Source organism: Drosophila suzukii, unplaced genomic scaffold (genome assembly GCF_043229965.1).
Source record: "Drosophila suzukii unplaced genomic scaffold, CBGP_Dsuzu_IsoJpt1.0 scf_13, whole genome shotgun sequence".
NCBI lineage: Eukaryota > Metazoa > Arthropoda > Insecta > Diptera > Drosophilidae > Drosophila > Drosophila suzukii.
In genome coordinates, this window is record NW_027255900.1 from 553,089 (window position 1) to 569,005 (window position 15,917).

The 15,917-nt window shown below is 50.0% G+C and overlaps 1 protein-coding gene across 1 annotated transcript; it reads right to left on the reverse strand.

Moving 5' to 3' along the window:
- Positions 1-1,777: 1,777 nt before the first annotated feature.
- On the reverse strand, positions 1,778-3,199 carry LOC139354678 (fibrous sheath CABYR-binding protein-like). Its single transcript, XM_070998920.1, has one exon. The coding sequence runs from the start codon at positions 3,197-3,199 to the stop codon at positions 1,778-1,780; it is 1,422 nt and encodes a 473-aa protein (XP_070855021.1).
- Positions 3,200-15,917: the final 12,718 nt, after the last annotated feature.

Consider the following 15,917-nt stretch of genomic DNA (forward strand, 5'->3'; position numbering starts at 1 on the left):
GACCCGCCGGGCGACTCGCCAGGGTGTGGTCGTGACAAAGTTAGAAAACAAACGCCTTGACTTAGCCGCGTGATGCCTTTCAGAACTCAGCCACCTGTGTCTCAATTCGGAGATTCCTGATGTCCTAATCCCGAACGTCTCGACGTGGCGATCTTGCTCCTTCTATGCTTCCCACGGCGCTGCTTCCGACGACTCGCTTGGTTGTAGCTCCCTCGTAGATTACTTGCTTGACTGATTGCTCACTTGGTACTTTGACTGATCTTGAAGGCTTGACTCCTCTTGATCGACTGATCCAGCTGCCAGCGCTCTGCGGCCTTATATAGGGCCTCCAAGCACCGTTATTTCCCTTTTGCGCACGGCCCGCTGGATCTCTCCACTTTGGGTCCAAAGTCCGTGCCTCCTGGATGACCCACTTGTCCTTTATGTACCGCTTCCAATAGATGTTCCGCCCACTGCTGCCGTTCCGCTGATTCCCGTGCCGCTTGTGGCACGCCTGTGTGCCGCTCCACTGCCGAGATGTGGCACTTCCTCTCCCGGTCCAAAGTTCACGGGAGAGTCCAAAGTCCAGTGGAGTTCCGTTATCCTCTTCTGCATACGGCACTCTTGCTCTGCCCGCGAAGTCTCCATTCTCTCTCGATCTTCATCCTTGGTCTCCAATCTCTCTCGCTCTCCTTCATTGGTCTCCAAACTCTCTCGCTCTCCATCCTTGGTCTCCAATCTTTCTCGCTCTCCTTCATTGGTCTCCAAACTCTCTCGCTCTCCTTCGTTGGTCTCCAAACTCTCTCGATCTCCACCCTTGGTCTCCAAACTCTCTCGTTCTCCCCGCCGCGCCGTTACTACGCGAATTCGCCGCGTATCTGGTAAACGGCCGGCCATCTGCTGCTGCTTCTATTTGTGGGGAGTTATTCAACTCCTCACATTCCCCCCTTACTTCGGGAAACATTTAAGACTGGTTCCTACTCTCCGGCGTTTCCTTGCTTATCCTAGCCTTTGAGTCCTTGTGATTCCCGCGGCGCTCCCTCGCTGCTCCCTCGATGCTCCCTCGACGCTCTTAACTCCCTTGAGTTTCTACAGCGGGGCCATCCTCCTCGTAGCAACTTTAAGTCTCCCGCGCCGATATTTCCTGTGTTCCCACTGGGACATCGATACTCCTGGGCTATCGATCCCCAGCTCGCTGCTCATTGCTGCGTCTTACTCCTTTCCGTGTTTCCTCCGCCTGGTCACACCATTCGTGCGTGATCGATATTTATTCGCATATCGATACCGACGGTGCGGCGTTGCCACCTGCTCGTTTGCGATATTTCCACCTTGGCCGATATTTCCATTGTCGTGTGCCCATCGATCGCACTATCGTCCAGTGCCAATCGATCGCCTATCGAGGCGCCCCCTTCCCTGGCTCGTGGTGATTTTGCAATTTTTCATGGGTAAGTTCCTTTTACATTTCCTCTACTCCTTCTCATCTTATCCTTCTCTCTCCTTTCGTCCTCTCTCGCCCTTCACTCGTCCTCTATCGGCTGCATCGGACTCCATTTTGGCAGCTCTCGAGAGCGGGTGCGGAGAGGACTTCGCATTCACTTTGCAACCGGGACAGCAGGTAAGTAATTGGCGTTCATTTCTTCTTCCTGGACTAAGACCATTCGACTTACAGGTTGCTGGAGTGGCCCATGCATGCCCCGTTCTTCTTCCAGCCACCCCAATCAAACTCTGGGCCCCGTACCCCTTCTCTTGTTGTTTTGGAAAACCCTTGTGTTGTTTTGTGATTTTTTTTTTTTTTTATTTATTGTGCGAAAACCCGGATGCCCGCGACTCCGAGCCTCACCCGGTATCTCCTCCCGCCATCGCAGACCAGGACGCACCGCCTGCCGCCCTTCCGCCGTGCCGTCGCGACCGCGGGTGCTTCCTCAATGCCCGCCGGCCACTCGCTCCTGGCGACCTCGCGCCAACCGCCTTCCTCCGGCGCCGATACCTGCCGCATGAACTGCGGCCGCGGGCGCGTTGATCCGGGCGTCGAACTTTGTCGTTGGAGGTGAGGCCTTTGGGTGGCCGCTGGCTCGGGCCACACCCATGGTCCTTTCTCCGGTGACTCCGCCTCCCCCGTCGTTGCCGTCGTCGCCGGTGTTGGCGGGCCCGTGCTTGGTGTCGGCGGGACCCATGCATCCTGTCGGCTCCTCGTCCGGGGGTCTCGAGGGTTCACCTTCGGTGCCCCTTCCTCCCATATCCTGGGCACCTCCGTCGTCGGTCCTGTCGCGGGCCCCTCGGGCCACGTCCACGTCACCGTCTGCTGCCGCCACCGCATACCCTCGGCCTCGAACGCCCGTGTGCTGTGGCTCACGTGCGCGGCCGGCACCTCCGTCCGCACCACCGACGGCTCGTCCGCCCTTGCCTGGTGGACGTCCTCCTCCTCCGGTTGCGGCATCGGCTGCGCGGTCGACTCCTCGCTCGGTGTCTGCTCCTCAGGTCGTCGTGGCTCCGCGTATCGCGGCGTGGGTGGCCGGGCCGGCCTCCACGGCGGCGTGGCCAACGGTGCTCCATCGTCGCCGTCCGTGAGCCACTCCCCCTCGTAGCGGGGAGTGGGTGGCACCTCGGGTAACCACCGCGGAGGGGATGGCGCGCGTGGTTCGTCCTCGACCTCGTCCCTCGGGCTGCGTTCCTCGGCCGCGTATCTGGGGGTGAGTGGCACCTCCCACGCGTCCTCCACCTGTGCCTCCCACAGCCGCCGCTCTTCTTCTTCCGCCTCTCGCAAGCGGGCATGCCACCGCGCCGCCGCCGCCTCGTGGTCCTGCCGCAGCCGCGCCTGTCTTCTCGCCTCCTCCTCCGTCGACCGTTGCTGCTCCTCGTCCGACGGCTCCCGGTCTCGGAACCGCTTCCGAGACTCCTCGGTGGCCCGACAGACCGCCTCCGAGTGGCTCCTCGGGAGTTCCTCTCCTCCGACGTCCGTCGTCCCGCGCGGTATGCGACCGCCCGCCGCCGCCTTCCGGAGTCGCCACTCTCTCTCCTCGACGGCGGGATCGCCGATCACCTCCACGTCGCTGTCGTCGCTCACCGTGGGTTCCGGTGCGGAGTCCTCGCCTCGAGTCCGCTCTAGGGCCCGCCGCGGAGCTCGGGTAGGCCGGGTCTCCGACCATCCTTGCCCCGGGCGAGGTTCCTGGAGGGCCGCCATCCTCCTGCGTGTTTCGGTTCTGGTGACGCGTGTGCTCATGTTGATGTTCTGAATTTTAGTGCTCGACCGTCGCCAGGCTCCCCATACATGAAACCTCGGTTGCGCGCCTTCCTTTTGCCCGATACCGTTATGTCCTTTCTTTGGGCGCTCGCTCTCTTACGGTACAGCTCTCTTTGCTGTACCGTCTTCCCCCTTTCTTCGTAAACCACATGTTGTATTCCCTCAGATCACCGTGGCCCTCTGGATGCTGCGGTGCGTTGTACCTCCCGGTTCCGTAATTGACTTGATCACCTTTGGTGAGTATTCTTGGAAGTTGTCCTTGGGCCTACACCTTGCTTCGGGGCGTTCCTGGTTGGTATCCTTGGTGTCCTTGGGTTATTATTGGGGTATCCTTGAGGTGTCCTTCGAGTCCTATTGGGGTATCCTTAGGTATCCTTGGGGATCGTTGGGCCATCCCTAGTGTATCCTTTGGGTGTCCTTTGGGTACACTTAGAGGTATTGTTGGGGCGTCCTTCGGGTATAGTTTGGGAACACTTAGGGTATCCTTCGGGTATAGTTTGGGCACACTTAGGGTATCCTTCGGGTGTCCTTTGGGTATCCTTTAGAGGTGTTGTTGGGGTGTTCTTTGGGTATATTTCGGTCGCACTTAGGGTATCCTTCGGGGTCCTTTGGGTACGTGATGTGCTTTCGCTACTGTTTTGTCGACCTTGACCGTTTCCTTCCCGCTTGGCCTAAACCCGGATGACTCTGGCAACTGCCCGACGCTGAATCCTGATGCCTTGTGGTTGGATCCCCATCCATCCTTATCCACGTCCTTCTGACCTATCCTTGTAATTGTCCTTTCTGCGTGGCGTGTGGATGACTCTCGCTTAAGCCTGACGCTGAATCCTGATGCCTCGCGGTTGGATCCCCATCCATCCTTATCCACGTCCTTGTGACCTATCCTTGCAATTGTCCTTTCTGCGTGGCGTGTGGATGACTCTCGCTTAGGCCTGACGCTGAATCCTGATGCCTCGCGGTTGGATCCTCATTCATCCTTATCCACGTCCTTGTGACCTATCCTTGTAATTGTCCTTTCTGCGTGGCGTGTGGATGACTCTCGCTTAGGCCTGACGCTGAATCCTGATGCCTCGCGGTTGGATCCTCATTCATCCTTATCCATGTCCTTGTGACCTATCCTTGTAATTGTCCTTTCTGCGTGGCGTGTGGATGACTCTCGCTTAGGCCTGACGCTGAATCCTGATGCCTCGCGGTTGGATCCTCATTTATCCTTATCCATGTCCTTGTGACCTATCCTTGTAATTGTCCTTTCTGCGTGGCGTGTGGATGACTCTCGCTTAGGCCTGACGCTGAATCCTGATGCCTTGTAGACTGGATCAACGTGAACTCCTTATCCATGTCCTTGCGACCTATCCTTATGGTTGATCTTTCTGCGTGGCTTGTGGATGACTCTCGCTTAGGCCTGACGCATAATCCTGTAGCCTCGCAGTCTGGATCGACGTGAAATCCTTATCCATGTCCTTGCGACCTATCCTTATGGTTGATCTTTCTGCGTGGCTTGTGGATGACTCTCGCTTAGGCCTGACGCATAATCCTGTAGCCTCGCAGTCTGGATCAACGTGAAATCCTTCTCCATGTCCTTGTGCTACGCTGACTGTCCTTTCCGTGTGGCGTATTGGTGACTCTCGCTTCGGCCTGACGCCTAATCCTGTCGCCTCGTACCTGACGTTTCTGCCGTCTGCTCGTTTTGTTGTTGCTTGAGCTCGCCAACGTGAACTGTCCTTTCTTTTTTTGACTGTGTGTGGCGAATTTTGCAGATCACTGGAGAGACGAAATCTACCACCTGGTAAGGGCCATCGTAAGTCGGGGCTAGTTTTGCGGCGAATCCTTCGGCCGCTTTGGACAGGTGATGTTCCTTGGCCCACACTATGTCGCCCACCGCTGGTGACCATTGCCTCCTTCTCAGATTGTAGTGTCTGGCTTGGTCCTGGGACGCCTTTTCCATATTTCGCCGCACGATCTCGAATACCTCTTTTAGTTTGTTGGCATTTTCCTCAGGGGTCTCCGTAGCTCGTCCCGTGCCTAGGGTTTCCTTATCATATAGGCTGCTGGGTAGACGTGGTTCCCTTCCCTGGGTAAGAAACGCCGGTGTATGGCCAGTGGATTCCGATGTGCTCGTGTTCACTGCTAGCATAATCTCCGGCCACTTCTCGTCCCAGTTTCTCTGGTCCTGCCCTGCGAACTGGGCAATCATGGTCTTGACCGTTCTGTTTGCTCGTTCGGTTGGATTCTCTTGTGGTGTGTATGGCGCGGTGAATTGTTGACTGATACCCATCTCAGCCAGGAAATTTTTAAATATGCGGCTTGCAAACTGTACTCCATTGTCCGTTATGACCACCTTCGGGACCCCGTACCTTGCGATTATGCGCTCCCTAAATGCCTTTTTGAGCGACTCTGCCGTCGCACTGCGTAGGGGCACCAGTTCCGTCCATTTCGAAAACCTGTCTATCATGACCAGCAGCATTTGATTCCCGTGCTTAGATCTTGGTAGGGGTCCAACGAAGTCTGCACATACCGTTGCCCATGGTTCCTCCGGCACTTGGGTCAACATCTTCCCAGCCGCCTGCATCTGATTGGGCTTAAACCGCATGCAAATCTCGCATTTTCGTACGTGGGCTCGGGCGTCTCTATGCATGCCTGGCCAGTAGTATCGGGCTGCCAACCGTGCAATTGTCCTTCGGCTTCCTACGTGTCCCGCGGACGGTGCGTCGTGGTTTTCCCTCAACACTGTTTCTCGTAGTGACTTCGGGACGCACATCTTCCATGACGCGACGTCTTCACTGCCTGCTCGGTGAGGTATGTTTCTGTACAGTGTCTCACCATCCATAACATAGTCCGGGTACTTCTGCGGTTGGGTCCTTATCTTTTCACCCATGTCCTTGATCCAGCTGCACTCTCCTGAGGTTATTGTTGCCGATGCCTCTTTTACTCCTCGTAGCGTCTCTGGTAGTGGTTGTCTTGATAATGCGTCGGCCACCACGTTTAGCTGGCCCTTTCTGTACGCTATCTCAAAGTCGTACTGTTGTAGCTCCAGGGCCCATCTGGCGATCCTTCCTGAAGGGCTTTCGATGCTGTTGAGCCACTTCAGGGCCATGTGGTCGGTTACTACCTTAAAGTGGTAACCTTCCAGATATGGCCTGAGCTTCCGGATCGCCCAGACGATCGCCAAGCACTCCTTCTCCGTTGTCGAGTAGTTCTTCTCCGCGCCGTTCAGTGTTCGGCTCGAGTAGGAGATTACTCTTTCGCCCTTTTCGGTGTCCTGGGTCAGTATCGCTCCGATGCCGTAGTCGCTGGCGTCTGTTTGCAGGATGAAAGTTCTACTGAAGTCCGGGCATGCTAGCACTGGATCTGCCACGAGTCTTGCCTTAACCTCCTCAAACGCCATCTGGTGCTCTGGTGTCCACTCCCACTTACTGCCTTTGCGCAGCAGGTCGTTCAGGGGTTTGACGATTCTGGAAAAATCTGGTACAAACCGGCGGTACCACGACGCTACTCCTAGGTATTGCCGGAGCTCTTTGACAGTCGATGGCGGTTCTAGTTCGGCGATGGCGGCTACTTTTTCTGGATCTGTTCCTATTCCCTCGCTAGTCACTCGATGACCCAGGTACAGCAGCTCCTTTTTGAAGAATTGGCATTTTTCTGGATTCAGCCTCAGATTTGCCTCCTTTAGACGCCGGAAAACTTCCTTCAGGTTTCTTTTGTGTTCTTCCAGCGTGCGAGCGATCACTATTATGTCATCCTGGTAAGCGAATGCGTGAGGTGACATCTCGGGGCCAATTACTTGGTCCAAGACTCGCTGAAACGTTGCCGACGCCGAGTGAAGTCCGAACGGCATTACCCTCCACTGAAACAGACCTTTGCCTGGTACCGTAAATGCTGTATATTGCCTGCTACTTTCTTCTAGTGGGATCTGCCAGTATCCATCCTTCAGGTCCAAACTGCTGATGTACCGCGCTTCTCTTAGTTGATCTAGGATGTAGTTTATGCGGGGCATTGGGTAGGCATCCTTCACTGACTTCGCGTTGATCTGCCTGAAGTCGACACACAGTCTCCACTTGCCTGTCTTCTTTTTCACCATCACGATGGGGGAGCTGTATGGGCTCTTTGAATGCTCTATGAACCCCATTTGGAGAAGCTCGTCCACCTTTGCGTTGATTTCCCCTTGAATTTTTGGGTTCTTTGGGTAGTATCTCTGCTTGATTGGCTTGTCGTCCTTCATTGTGATCTGGTGTTCTGCCATATTCGATGTTCCCGACATTGTGCTGAAGTCTGCCAGCTCTGTTTCCAGGAACGCTGTAGTATCGTCCAACTCGTTTACTTGTTGAACGACTGCTACTGATAGCTTTTCCTCGAGCCATCCATTGTGTCGGTTCCTGGCTGGTATTATTATTTCGTGTCCAGCACACCTTATCTCGGTTCCGACTTGTTTCAGGAAGTTCCATCCCAACACTAATGGATCCACTACCCCGGGTAAAATCAACAGGCTCATGGTCACTTGTTTGTTGCCGAATTTGACCTCCACCTCGAGCTGCGCATTAATTCCGCCGCACCTTCCATCTGCCAACCTAACTTGCCGTCTCGTCCTTGTAATCTTTCCTAGAGCAGCAATATTCTCCGCCAATTCTTCGCTAACGAAGCTTGCCGTTGCTCCGGTGTCGATTGTGGCTTTGTAGCTTTTCCCACCAATCATCACAGCTGCGGACAACTGCTGCTCCTCCTCGATTAGCTCGCCCGTTAGTTTGGAGAGGTGGCATTGTGCGATCCCCGCTCGCCTCTCTGCGGCTGAGATCGCTGGCCATTTCCCGATCGTTGGCAGCAATCGACGCTCCTAACACCAACCTTGCCGCATATCCAGCAAAACAGCAGCCGCTGGTTACGACATCCTCTAGCCCAGTGTCCGTTCCCACCGCATTTCCGACAGGCCTCCTGCGGGTCTGTGATATGGGTGGCATCTTGTGGCCTCTGTGTGTTGCTTGGTGGCCTCCACAAGGTATTGTTTGGCTGTCTCTGTTGCTGTGGGGGTGGTGCCCAATGGCCTCCGCGTGGTGCGTCTGTTGCCTGCTGTCGTCTGGCTTGGTGTGGTGGTGACCATTGGTCGTTTCCTCGTGTGTCCTGGTTATCTTCCTCCTCGCATCTCCTGCATGTCACCTGTGTTGGTGACGCCGACTTTGTCTTTGAGAACTTGTTCTCCTGTGCGAAGACTTCCCGTTCCTTTTCCAGTTCTTCGTACTCATCGGCTAGGATCATTAGCGTGTCCAGGTCCGACACTTTGTATGCCCTTAGGAAGATCCTTAGACTAGGGGTGCAGTTTTCCTTGATGGTCCTTAGGGTCTCTTTAGGGGAGTAATTAAGTGGCCTCACCATCGTCTGCATGTCGATCATGTAGTCCTTGAACGACTCGCTGAAGCCTTGCTTCCTTTGCCGGACCTGGTCCGCCAGCCTGGTGAAGAAATCTCTTGGCAGGAAATATGTGTGGAAACTTTCAATGAATTCTGCCCAAGTTCTCCACTGCTTATTGTTGGCGATGAACCATTTCAAAGCCCTTCCTTTTAGCAACTCCGGCATCGCTCGAGGGATCATATCGAGCTCCAAACCGTACGTGTTGGCGGACCATTCTACCTGCTCCAGGAACTCGAATGGTTTTTCCGCCCCGTTGAACCTGAACGACCATTTGCGGACCTGCTTAGCGACCTTTGCATAGTCCGACTGGCTTGGTCTCGGGATCAGCGCTGCTGCTTTCTTTTCTTGGCTTGACTCTCTCCTGTGGGCCTCTTTCTGTATGTTGTCAACGCTCAGGCTTGCCACCAGGTTGTCCCCTTCAGCGTTCGTTAACGTAATGCTTGGGCCGGCTCTGTCATAGTATGTCGCCTCTAGCTCGGCCCAGATGTCGACGAGTTGTGGATCGTTCTCTGTTTCGGAGTAGTATTCCGATAGTGCCTTCCTCATGTCGTCTAGCCTGCCCTCCAGGGCGACGTTGAGCCTCTGTGCGACATGGGCGAAGTCTTCCTTCTTGAGGCGGTAAATCCACTTCTTTCCCATTTTTACTGTGCTGTTCTCACTGTTGGGACAATCACGTTGGGCGCCAGATGTAACGAACTGATTTTGTATGTCTGCTCGCTACGAGATTCGTGCGGCTAGCTCAGAAGATTGTGTGTTCGTCCCACCAAATTTATATGACGTGATTGCCCGTAGATCAGTGAGAAAACAAAGTGTTCAAATGGTAACAGTGGGATTTATTCTCGTGGTATTGGTACAGCGGGTGTGTGGCTATGCTGGTTTCTGTGTCTCCTTGTTCTGGTTCCGCCGGCTGCTGGTGCTCCTCCTTCTGGCTTCTCGACGCGTTGACTCCTCCTCCTCTGGATCCTGGGTCTCGGGACGCTCGTGGTGGCCGCCTCTGCTTGCTTGCCGACGCGTTGCCTCGGGGTCGCTTGTCGCGCCTTAGACCCGCAGAGAATTCGGCCTTGTGGGCTTAGGGAAGCGTCACCGTTCTCAGACTAGGGTGAACAAGCCTTGCTCTCCAGGCTGACGCCTTTCGAGGCAATACTGTCCCTTGCTCTGTCCCGGACGGTCCCGCTAGGTTCTTGCTCAGTTCGCGCTGACAGTCAAGACTGCCTAGCGGTTCACTTCGCTTTACGCCTAGCGCAGACGAACGTTCCACCCGGCTTCACCCTAATGCGTGACGTCCGCGACGCTCCTGCGCTCCCCAATGAGCTCCGCGCGGCGATGGTAACGTGGCTGCCGGAAATGTCTGCTGGCGTCGCTGTCGATGTCCTCTGCGCTGTCTTCTGGCCAGTATCTCGTTGTTCTGGCGCTCGGGGAGCTGGGCGGTCGCTGCTCGGGAACTTCGCCGGTAATCGCAGGGCTCTCCAGGCTGACGCCTTTCGAAACCACAAATCGATCTACCGCTCGTCCGTCACGCCAGGTCCTGCTTGGTCGGGCAAGGTACGCTGGGTCGCAGACAACTTTCCTCCCCAAGCTGACGGCTCTTCGTCGTAGGACTCTTTTGCTTGTCTCTGACAGACCCGCCGGGCGACTCGCCAGGGTGTGGTCGTGACAAAGTTAGAAAACAAACGCCTTGACTTAGCCGCGTGATGCCTTTCAGAACTCAGCCACCTGTGTCTCAATTCGGAGATTCCTGATGTCCTAATCCCGAACGTCTCGACGTGGCGATCTTGCTCCTTCTATGCTTCCCACGGCGCTGCTTCCGACGACTCGCTTGGTTGTAGCTCCCTCGTAGATTACTTGCTTGACTGATTGCTCACTTGGTACTTTGACTGATCTTGAAGGCTTGACTCCTCTTGATCGACTGATCCAGCTGCCAGCGCTCTGCGGCCTTATATAGGGCCTCCAAGCACCGTTATTTCCCTTTTGCGCACGGCCCGCTGGATCTCTCCACTTTGGGTCCAAAGTCCGTGCCTCCTGGATGACCCACTTGTCCTTTATGTACCGCTTCCAATAGATGTTCCGCCCACTGCTGCCGTTCCGCTGATTCCCGTGCCGCTTGTGGCACGCCTGTGTGCCGCTCCACTGCCGAGATGTGGCACTTCCTCTCCCGGTCCAAAGTTCACGGGAGAGTCCAAAGTCCAGTGGAGTTCCGTTATCCTCTTCTGCATACGGCACTCTTGCTCTGCCCGCGAAGTCTCCATTCTCTCTCGATCTTCATCCTTGGTCTCCAATCTCTCTCGCTCTCCTTCATTGGTCTCCAAACTCTCTCGCTCTCCATCCTTGGTCTCCAATCTTTCTCGCTCTCCTTCATTGGTCTCCAAACTCTCTCGCTCTCCTTCGTTGGTCTCCAAACTCTCTCGATCTCCACCCTTGGTCTCCAAACTCTCTCGTTCTCCCCGCCGCGCCGTTACTACGCGAATTCGCCGCGTATCTGGTAAGCGGCCGGCCATCTGCTGCTGCTTCTATTTGTGGGGAGTTATTCAACTCCTCACAGACCACATAACCATATACACTTGGCCCTCGCTTAACTCGGGGGCTACGTTCCTAGAAATCCTCGTGTTAAGCGAAATCGAGTTAAACGAGACTTAAACTCAGTACAAAATAAGGGGTTTCGATCATAAAATTCAAAATTGGCAGCAAAAGAAATTTTTTATTGTTCAAACTTGGTCTGTTTTTATTAAAGTTTTATACATTTGCTTAAAATTAGCCAAAAGTTATTATGTATTTGCCTTTAATAAATACATTACATTCAAATTCACTCATTCTTCAAATAATAAACTAACAGGTTTATAGAAACCTAAAAATGTTAAAAAGTAAGGAGATTATATGTTTCTATTCATTTCAAATTTGAAATGCATTTGGTGGCATTTATAGTTTAAGCCAGTTTGTTTTAACCTGTTTTCTTTTTTGGTGGCTCCTTATCAAAAAAATCAGTACACTAAATTCGTCAGAAAGTATGTAACAGGCAGAAAGAAGCGTTTCCGACCATATAAAGTATATATATTCTTGATCAGGATCACTAGCCAAGTCGATCTAGCCATGACGGTCTGTTCGTCTATCCGTCTGTCTGTCCGTCCGGATGAACGCTGAGATCTAGGAAACTGTAAAAGCTAGGCTTATGAGATTTGGCGTGCAGATTCCTGAGCTTGTCACGCAGCGCAAGTTTGTTTCAGCAATGTGCCACGCCCACTCTAACGCCCACAAACCGCCCAAAACTGTGGGTCTTCCAGTTTTGATGCTAGAGTAAAAATTTTAACTGAAATGCATTGTTCTTAAGTTTGTTTCAGCAATGTGCCACGCCCACCTTAACGCCCACAAACCGCCCAAACCTGTGACGCCCACAACTTGCATGCTAGATAACAAATTTGCACTGAAATGTATTGGTCTCGTATATACCTATCAATTGATTAAAAAAAAAAAATTGCCACGCCCACTCTAACGCCCATAACGCTTAAATCTGTCTACATTTCAATCTCGCTTTGCTGCTTGCATATCTCCATTTCCTGTTGGTCCCATTAGCTGAGTAACGGGTATCTGATAGTCGAGGTACTGGACTATAGCGTTCTTCCCTGTTTTTTTTATTAAATTCTTTATACACCTGTTTGGTCGCTGACGCTTTATCTCGTAGAGATGGGAATTACATTAAAGAATTTGTCATTGATTCGGGACCTATCCTAGATTTACAGTCGGGTGAATATTGAATCGGCAGAGTACTGAGAACGAACCTCGACCACCAGGCGTTAAGCTTTCCGGTAAATTGATATATAATCGTGCAGAGCATGCAAGCGGGGATCATATTTAAGAATCAAACTCTTGGAAGCTCTGGATCTAACTTTTGTCCGAATTTGCGAGAATTTAGTAAATTATTTATTTTACACATTCGGCGTTCCCGAAACTGCTTTGGCCGACAACGGCTCACAGTTCAAAGGAGGCTACTTTAAAGCATTCTTGATTGCAATTAGGGTATCTCACACATGCACGGCAATATATTTGCCTCAGGACAATGCAAGCGAGCGTCTGAACAGTTCCATCTTGTCAGCCATTAAATCTTATATTGGTACGGAATTTGGAATATGCACCTAAACGAATTAAGCGGTTCGCTTAGAGCTTCGATACATAGAAATACTGCTTATTTGCCCTGTTTCATGTGTGTCGGTCAGAACAAAGTTTTCAACGGCCGATATTTCCAGCTTCGTATTCCTTAGCCAACCCGACACTCTACGACGTTCAAAAGAAAAGATAGCAGAAACACATGAGTAAAGCCAGTTTTCAACAAGGCTAAATTAGTTAGGAAGCTAGGTCATTCCTATTACGGTCTATATAACGAGAAGGGAAAGTGCAACACTTAAAGGATGGTAAATCCCAATCCACCTATCTTTTCCTCAGTTACCGTCCTTGTCAGGAAGCCTTTGAACTGTGGTGTATTAGCGAGCTCGAATAACGAAAATATCAATGCGTTCCACTGTACTCACAAACAAAACTGAAAGCAAAAGGCACGTTACACGCAGTGCGAAGCGCGAGAACGAACCGCAATTAAAATAAAAAACACAAAGTACTAACAAAACCCGGCTTACGAATTTCGCTGCAACACCATGCACTTGGCACACCCTTTTCGGACCGGCTGTAGCGCTGGTAGTCAAATGAGAACAAATCGGAGCTAGCGCCATCTGTGGATGGGTTTTCGAACTGGCTTTGGGGGTAAGAGAAAGCCAAATAGGTCAAAGGTACGAAATGTCAGTTGGTTTCTGCTGAGAGCGGTTGTCATTTCGGCTGTTAAGGGGCTTGCCGCCATTGGCAAGCGGCATCAGTAGTAGGGAAACGTGGATTCTGGGACAATTAGCATATTAATGGCCCCCGCCCCTTACTATTTAGCATATTAATGACCCCCGCCTCTCACTAATTAACATATTAATGGCCCCCGCCTCTTCATTAATGTATGCGGGTTCTGGGAAAATTAGCATATTCCATAAATTATCCGATTTTAAGGGGTTTAGATGTCATAAAAATGTCACGATAATATCCATAAAGAGTATACTAAGTTGCCCCCCAACCCCACACCACCATGTGACAATACTGATCACGTGACCTTTTTGCCTCATTATCAGCAATTAATATTCAGCAGGTGTTGCTGTACACTGGAGAAAGGTCGCAAACTTTCCCCACATCCCCATGTGACAATATTGATCATGTATCCTTTTCCTCATTATCAGCAATTAATATTCAGCAGGTGTTGCTGTGCACGTGAGAAACGTCGCAAACCCAAAACATCTAAAGCTGGTTTCCTTAGAGGGACATGTCCGATCATGTTGGGGAATAACGTTTCCTATGATTGTAAAACTAATTTAGAAATCAAAAGAACCCCAATAAAATAAATCCCACAAGTTAATGATTCTCAGATGTCGAATATTTTCAAACAGACATTTTTTTTCTCAGTCAAGGAAATATTTTCCATTCTCCGTACCTGTAGTTTTAACTCGAAATAAAATGTCAGAAGTTTATTTTGTACCATAATAATACATTTATTCATTTATTTTGGTATTGCGAACATTTTTGTTATATATAGAAATTAATTTTCTGCTTTGATTCCGGCGATTTGCATAGAAGAAGCAGGCGCACGTTTCCGACGTCATTTCTGGATTACAAAATGTAAAGTGTTCACCATAATTCGTAGTTTTGAGGTCATGTCCACCTCGATTCATGAACATAGTTTTTATGTTTGGAAGGTATTGAAAATGCTGACCAATTATATCTCCTTTAAATTGTTCAATAAACTGGTCAATTTCCTCATGAAATTTCAGTTTGTTAATGTTATTTTCTTGTAGGTCTTTACACGTCTAGTCTCAACTTTAAAATTATGTATAACAATTATTTTATTGTTTTGGAGCTACTTTTAAAAAATGTCAAAATAATGTATGCATTGTTTAGAGCACAAACCCCGCCCTTAAGGTGTGTTTCACATTAGGGAAACTGGTTTCCTTTAAACCTGTTTAATGACGGACAGCCCATTTCCTCGATATTAATGAGCTGACGACTCCCAAAAAACTTCTGTAGAAATCGTTTCTTTTCCACACCTTTACAGATAATTTGTTTTCCGCTTGTAATTGTCCTTAGATGCTTTCGAGTTTGTGGAAAACTGTTCTCTCCATCGTTCCAAAAAATGTTGTGATGTGTATTGGTTAACCAAATTGCAGTCTTTCTAGATTTTGTGTTTAGCAAAGTAAAATCATATGGTGATTCTATTAAAAAACTATTATTCAAGTTTGGATCTTTTTCGAATACAATTCCAATTTCCTTTAGAATAAAATTATTATTATCAAAGAAACCTTGAACATCAATCGAAACAGTATCTTTCAACATTTTTCTAATGTTAAACAACTCGTTGTACTAGTCCGTTTAATGGGTTATATTCAACTAAACGGTCTTTTATGAGGAGACAGTAAGGTATTTTCATGACGGTGTCTTTAGTTCTATTGAAATTCTCACATCAATAGGACCAATTTTTACTGATTCATTTTGATATGAAAGATCAACCACAATAATAGGGGTCTTCAATTCATTTGGGGCCAAAATTGGTTGTGATTCACGATTATAGTAACTAGATTGAAATCTTGTATACATTTCATATAGGTGAGCATACTAGTTCTTACTAAAATCAACATTCAGCTTATTATGGACATGACTTAGAATTCAAGTGAACTCTCAAGTTTGATAAGTTATTTGTGATAAGTTCTCCATTTAGTGTAAATCCAATTATGGCAAATCTTGGTTTTTCGCGGTTAGCCGCCAATTTCACATTTCAGCTGTGTTGACTCCCATACCCCAATTTGGGGTTAACATATAAATCCCAACTCTGGAATGCGATTGGTAGGTTTACACAAGTTTTTACAAAAATATCGTACATCTTAATTTTTGTAAAATCGCTCAGAGTTACATAAGAAATTTTCCAGATTTTATTCGTAATTTCCAGTTTAAAAGTTTGTTCATTTCTGGTTTGTTAAAGATTTACCAAGATTCTTAGTTAGCATCAACACTAGTTCGTGCTTACAATTTAACAAAACTTTTTTATAATCCTCAGCCAATCCCAACAAATATTTTAATGGTACAGACAAGTTTTAAGTGGGGATCCCTTAGAAATTTCGTCTCCACTGCTCCATCGTGAATTTAATAGGTATTGACTTTGAAGATTATCCAGAGATATACAATTTTTTAGGGTAGTAGTCATACCGACATAGACTTGACACGTTGGACTCGT

Excerpts from the sequence above, each read along its gene's own strand:
- LOC139354678 (XM_070998920.1), bottom strand. The coding sequence starts at position 3,199 with ATGAGCACACGCGTCACCAGAACCGAAACACGCAGGAGGATGGCGGCC.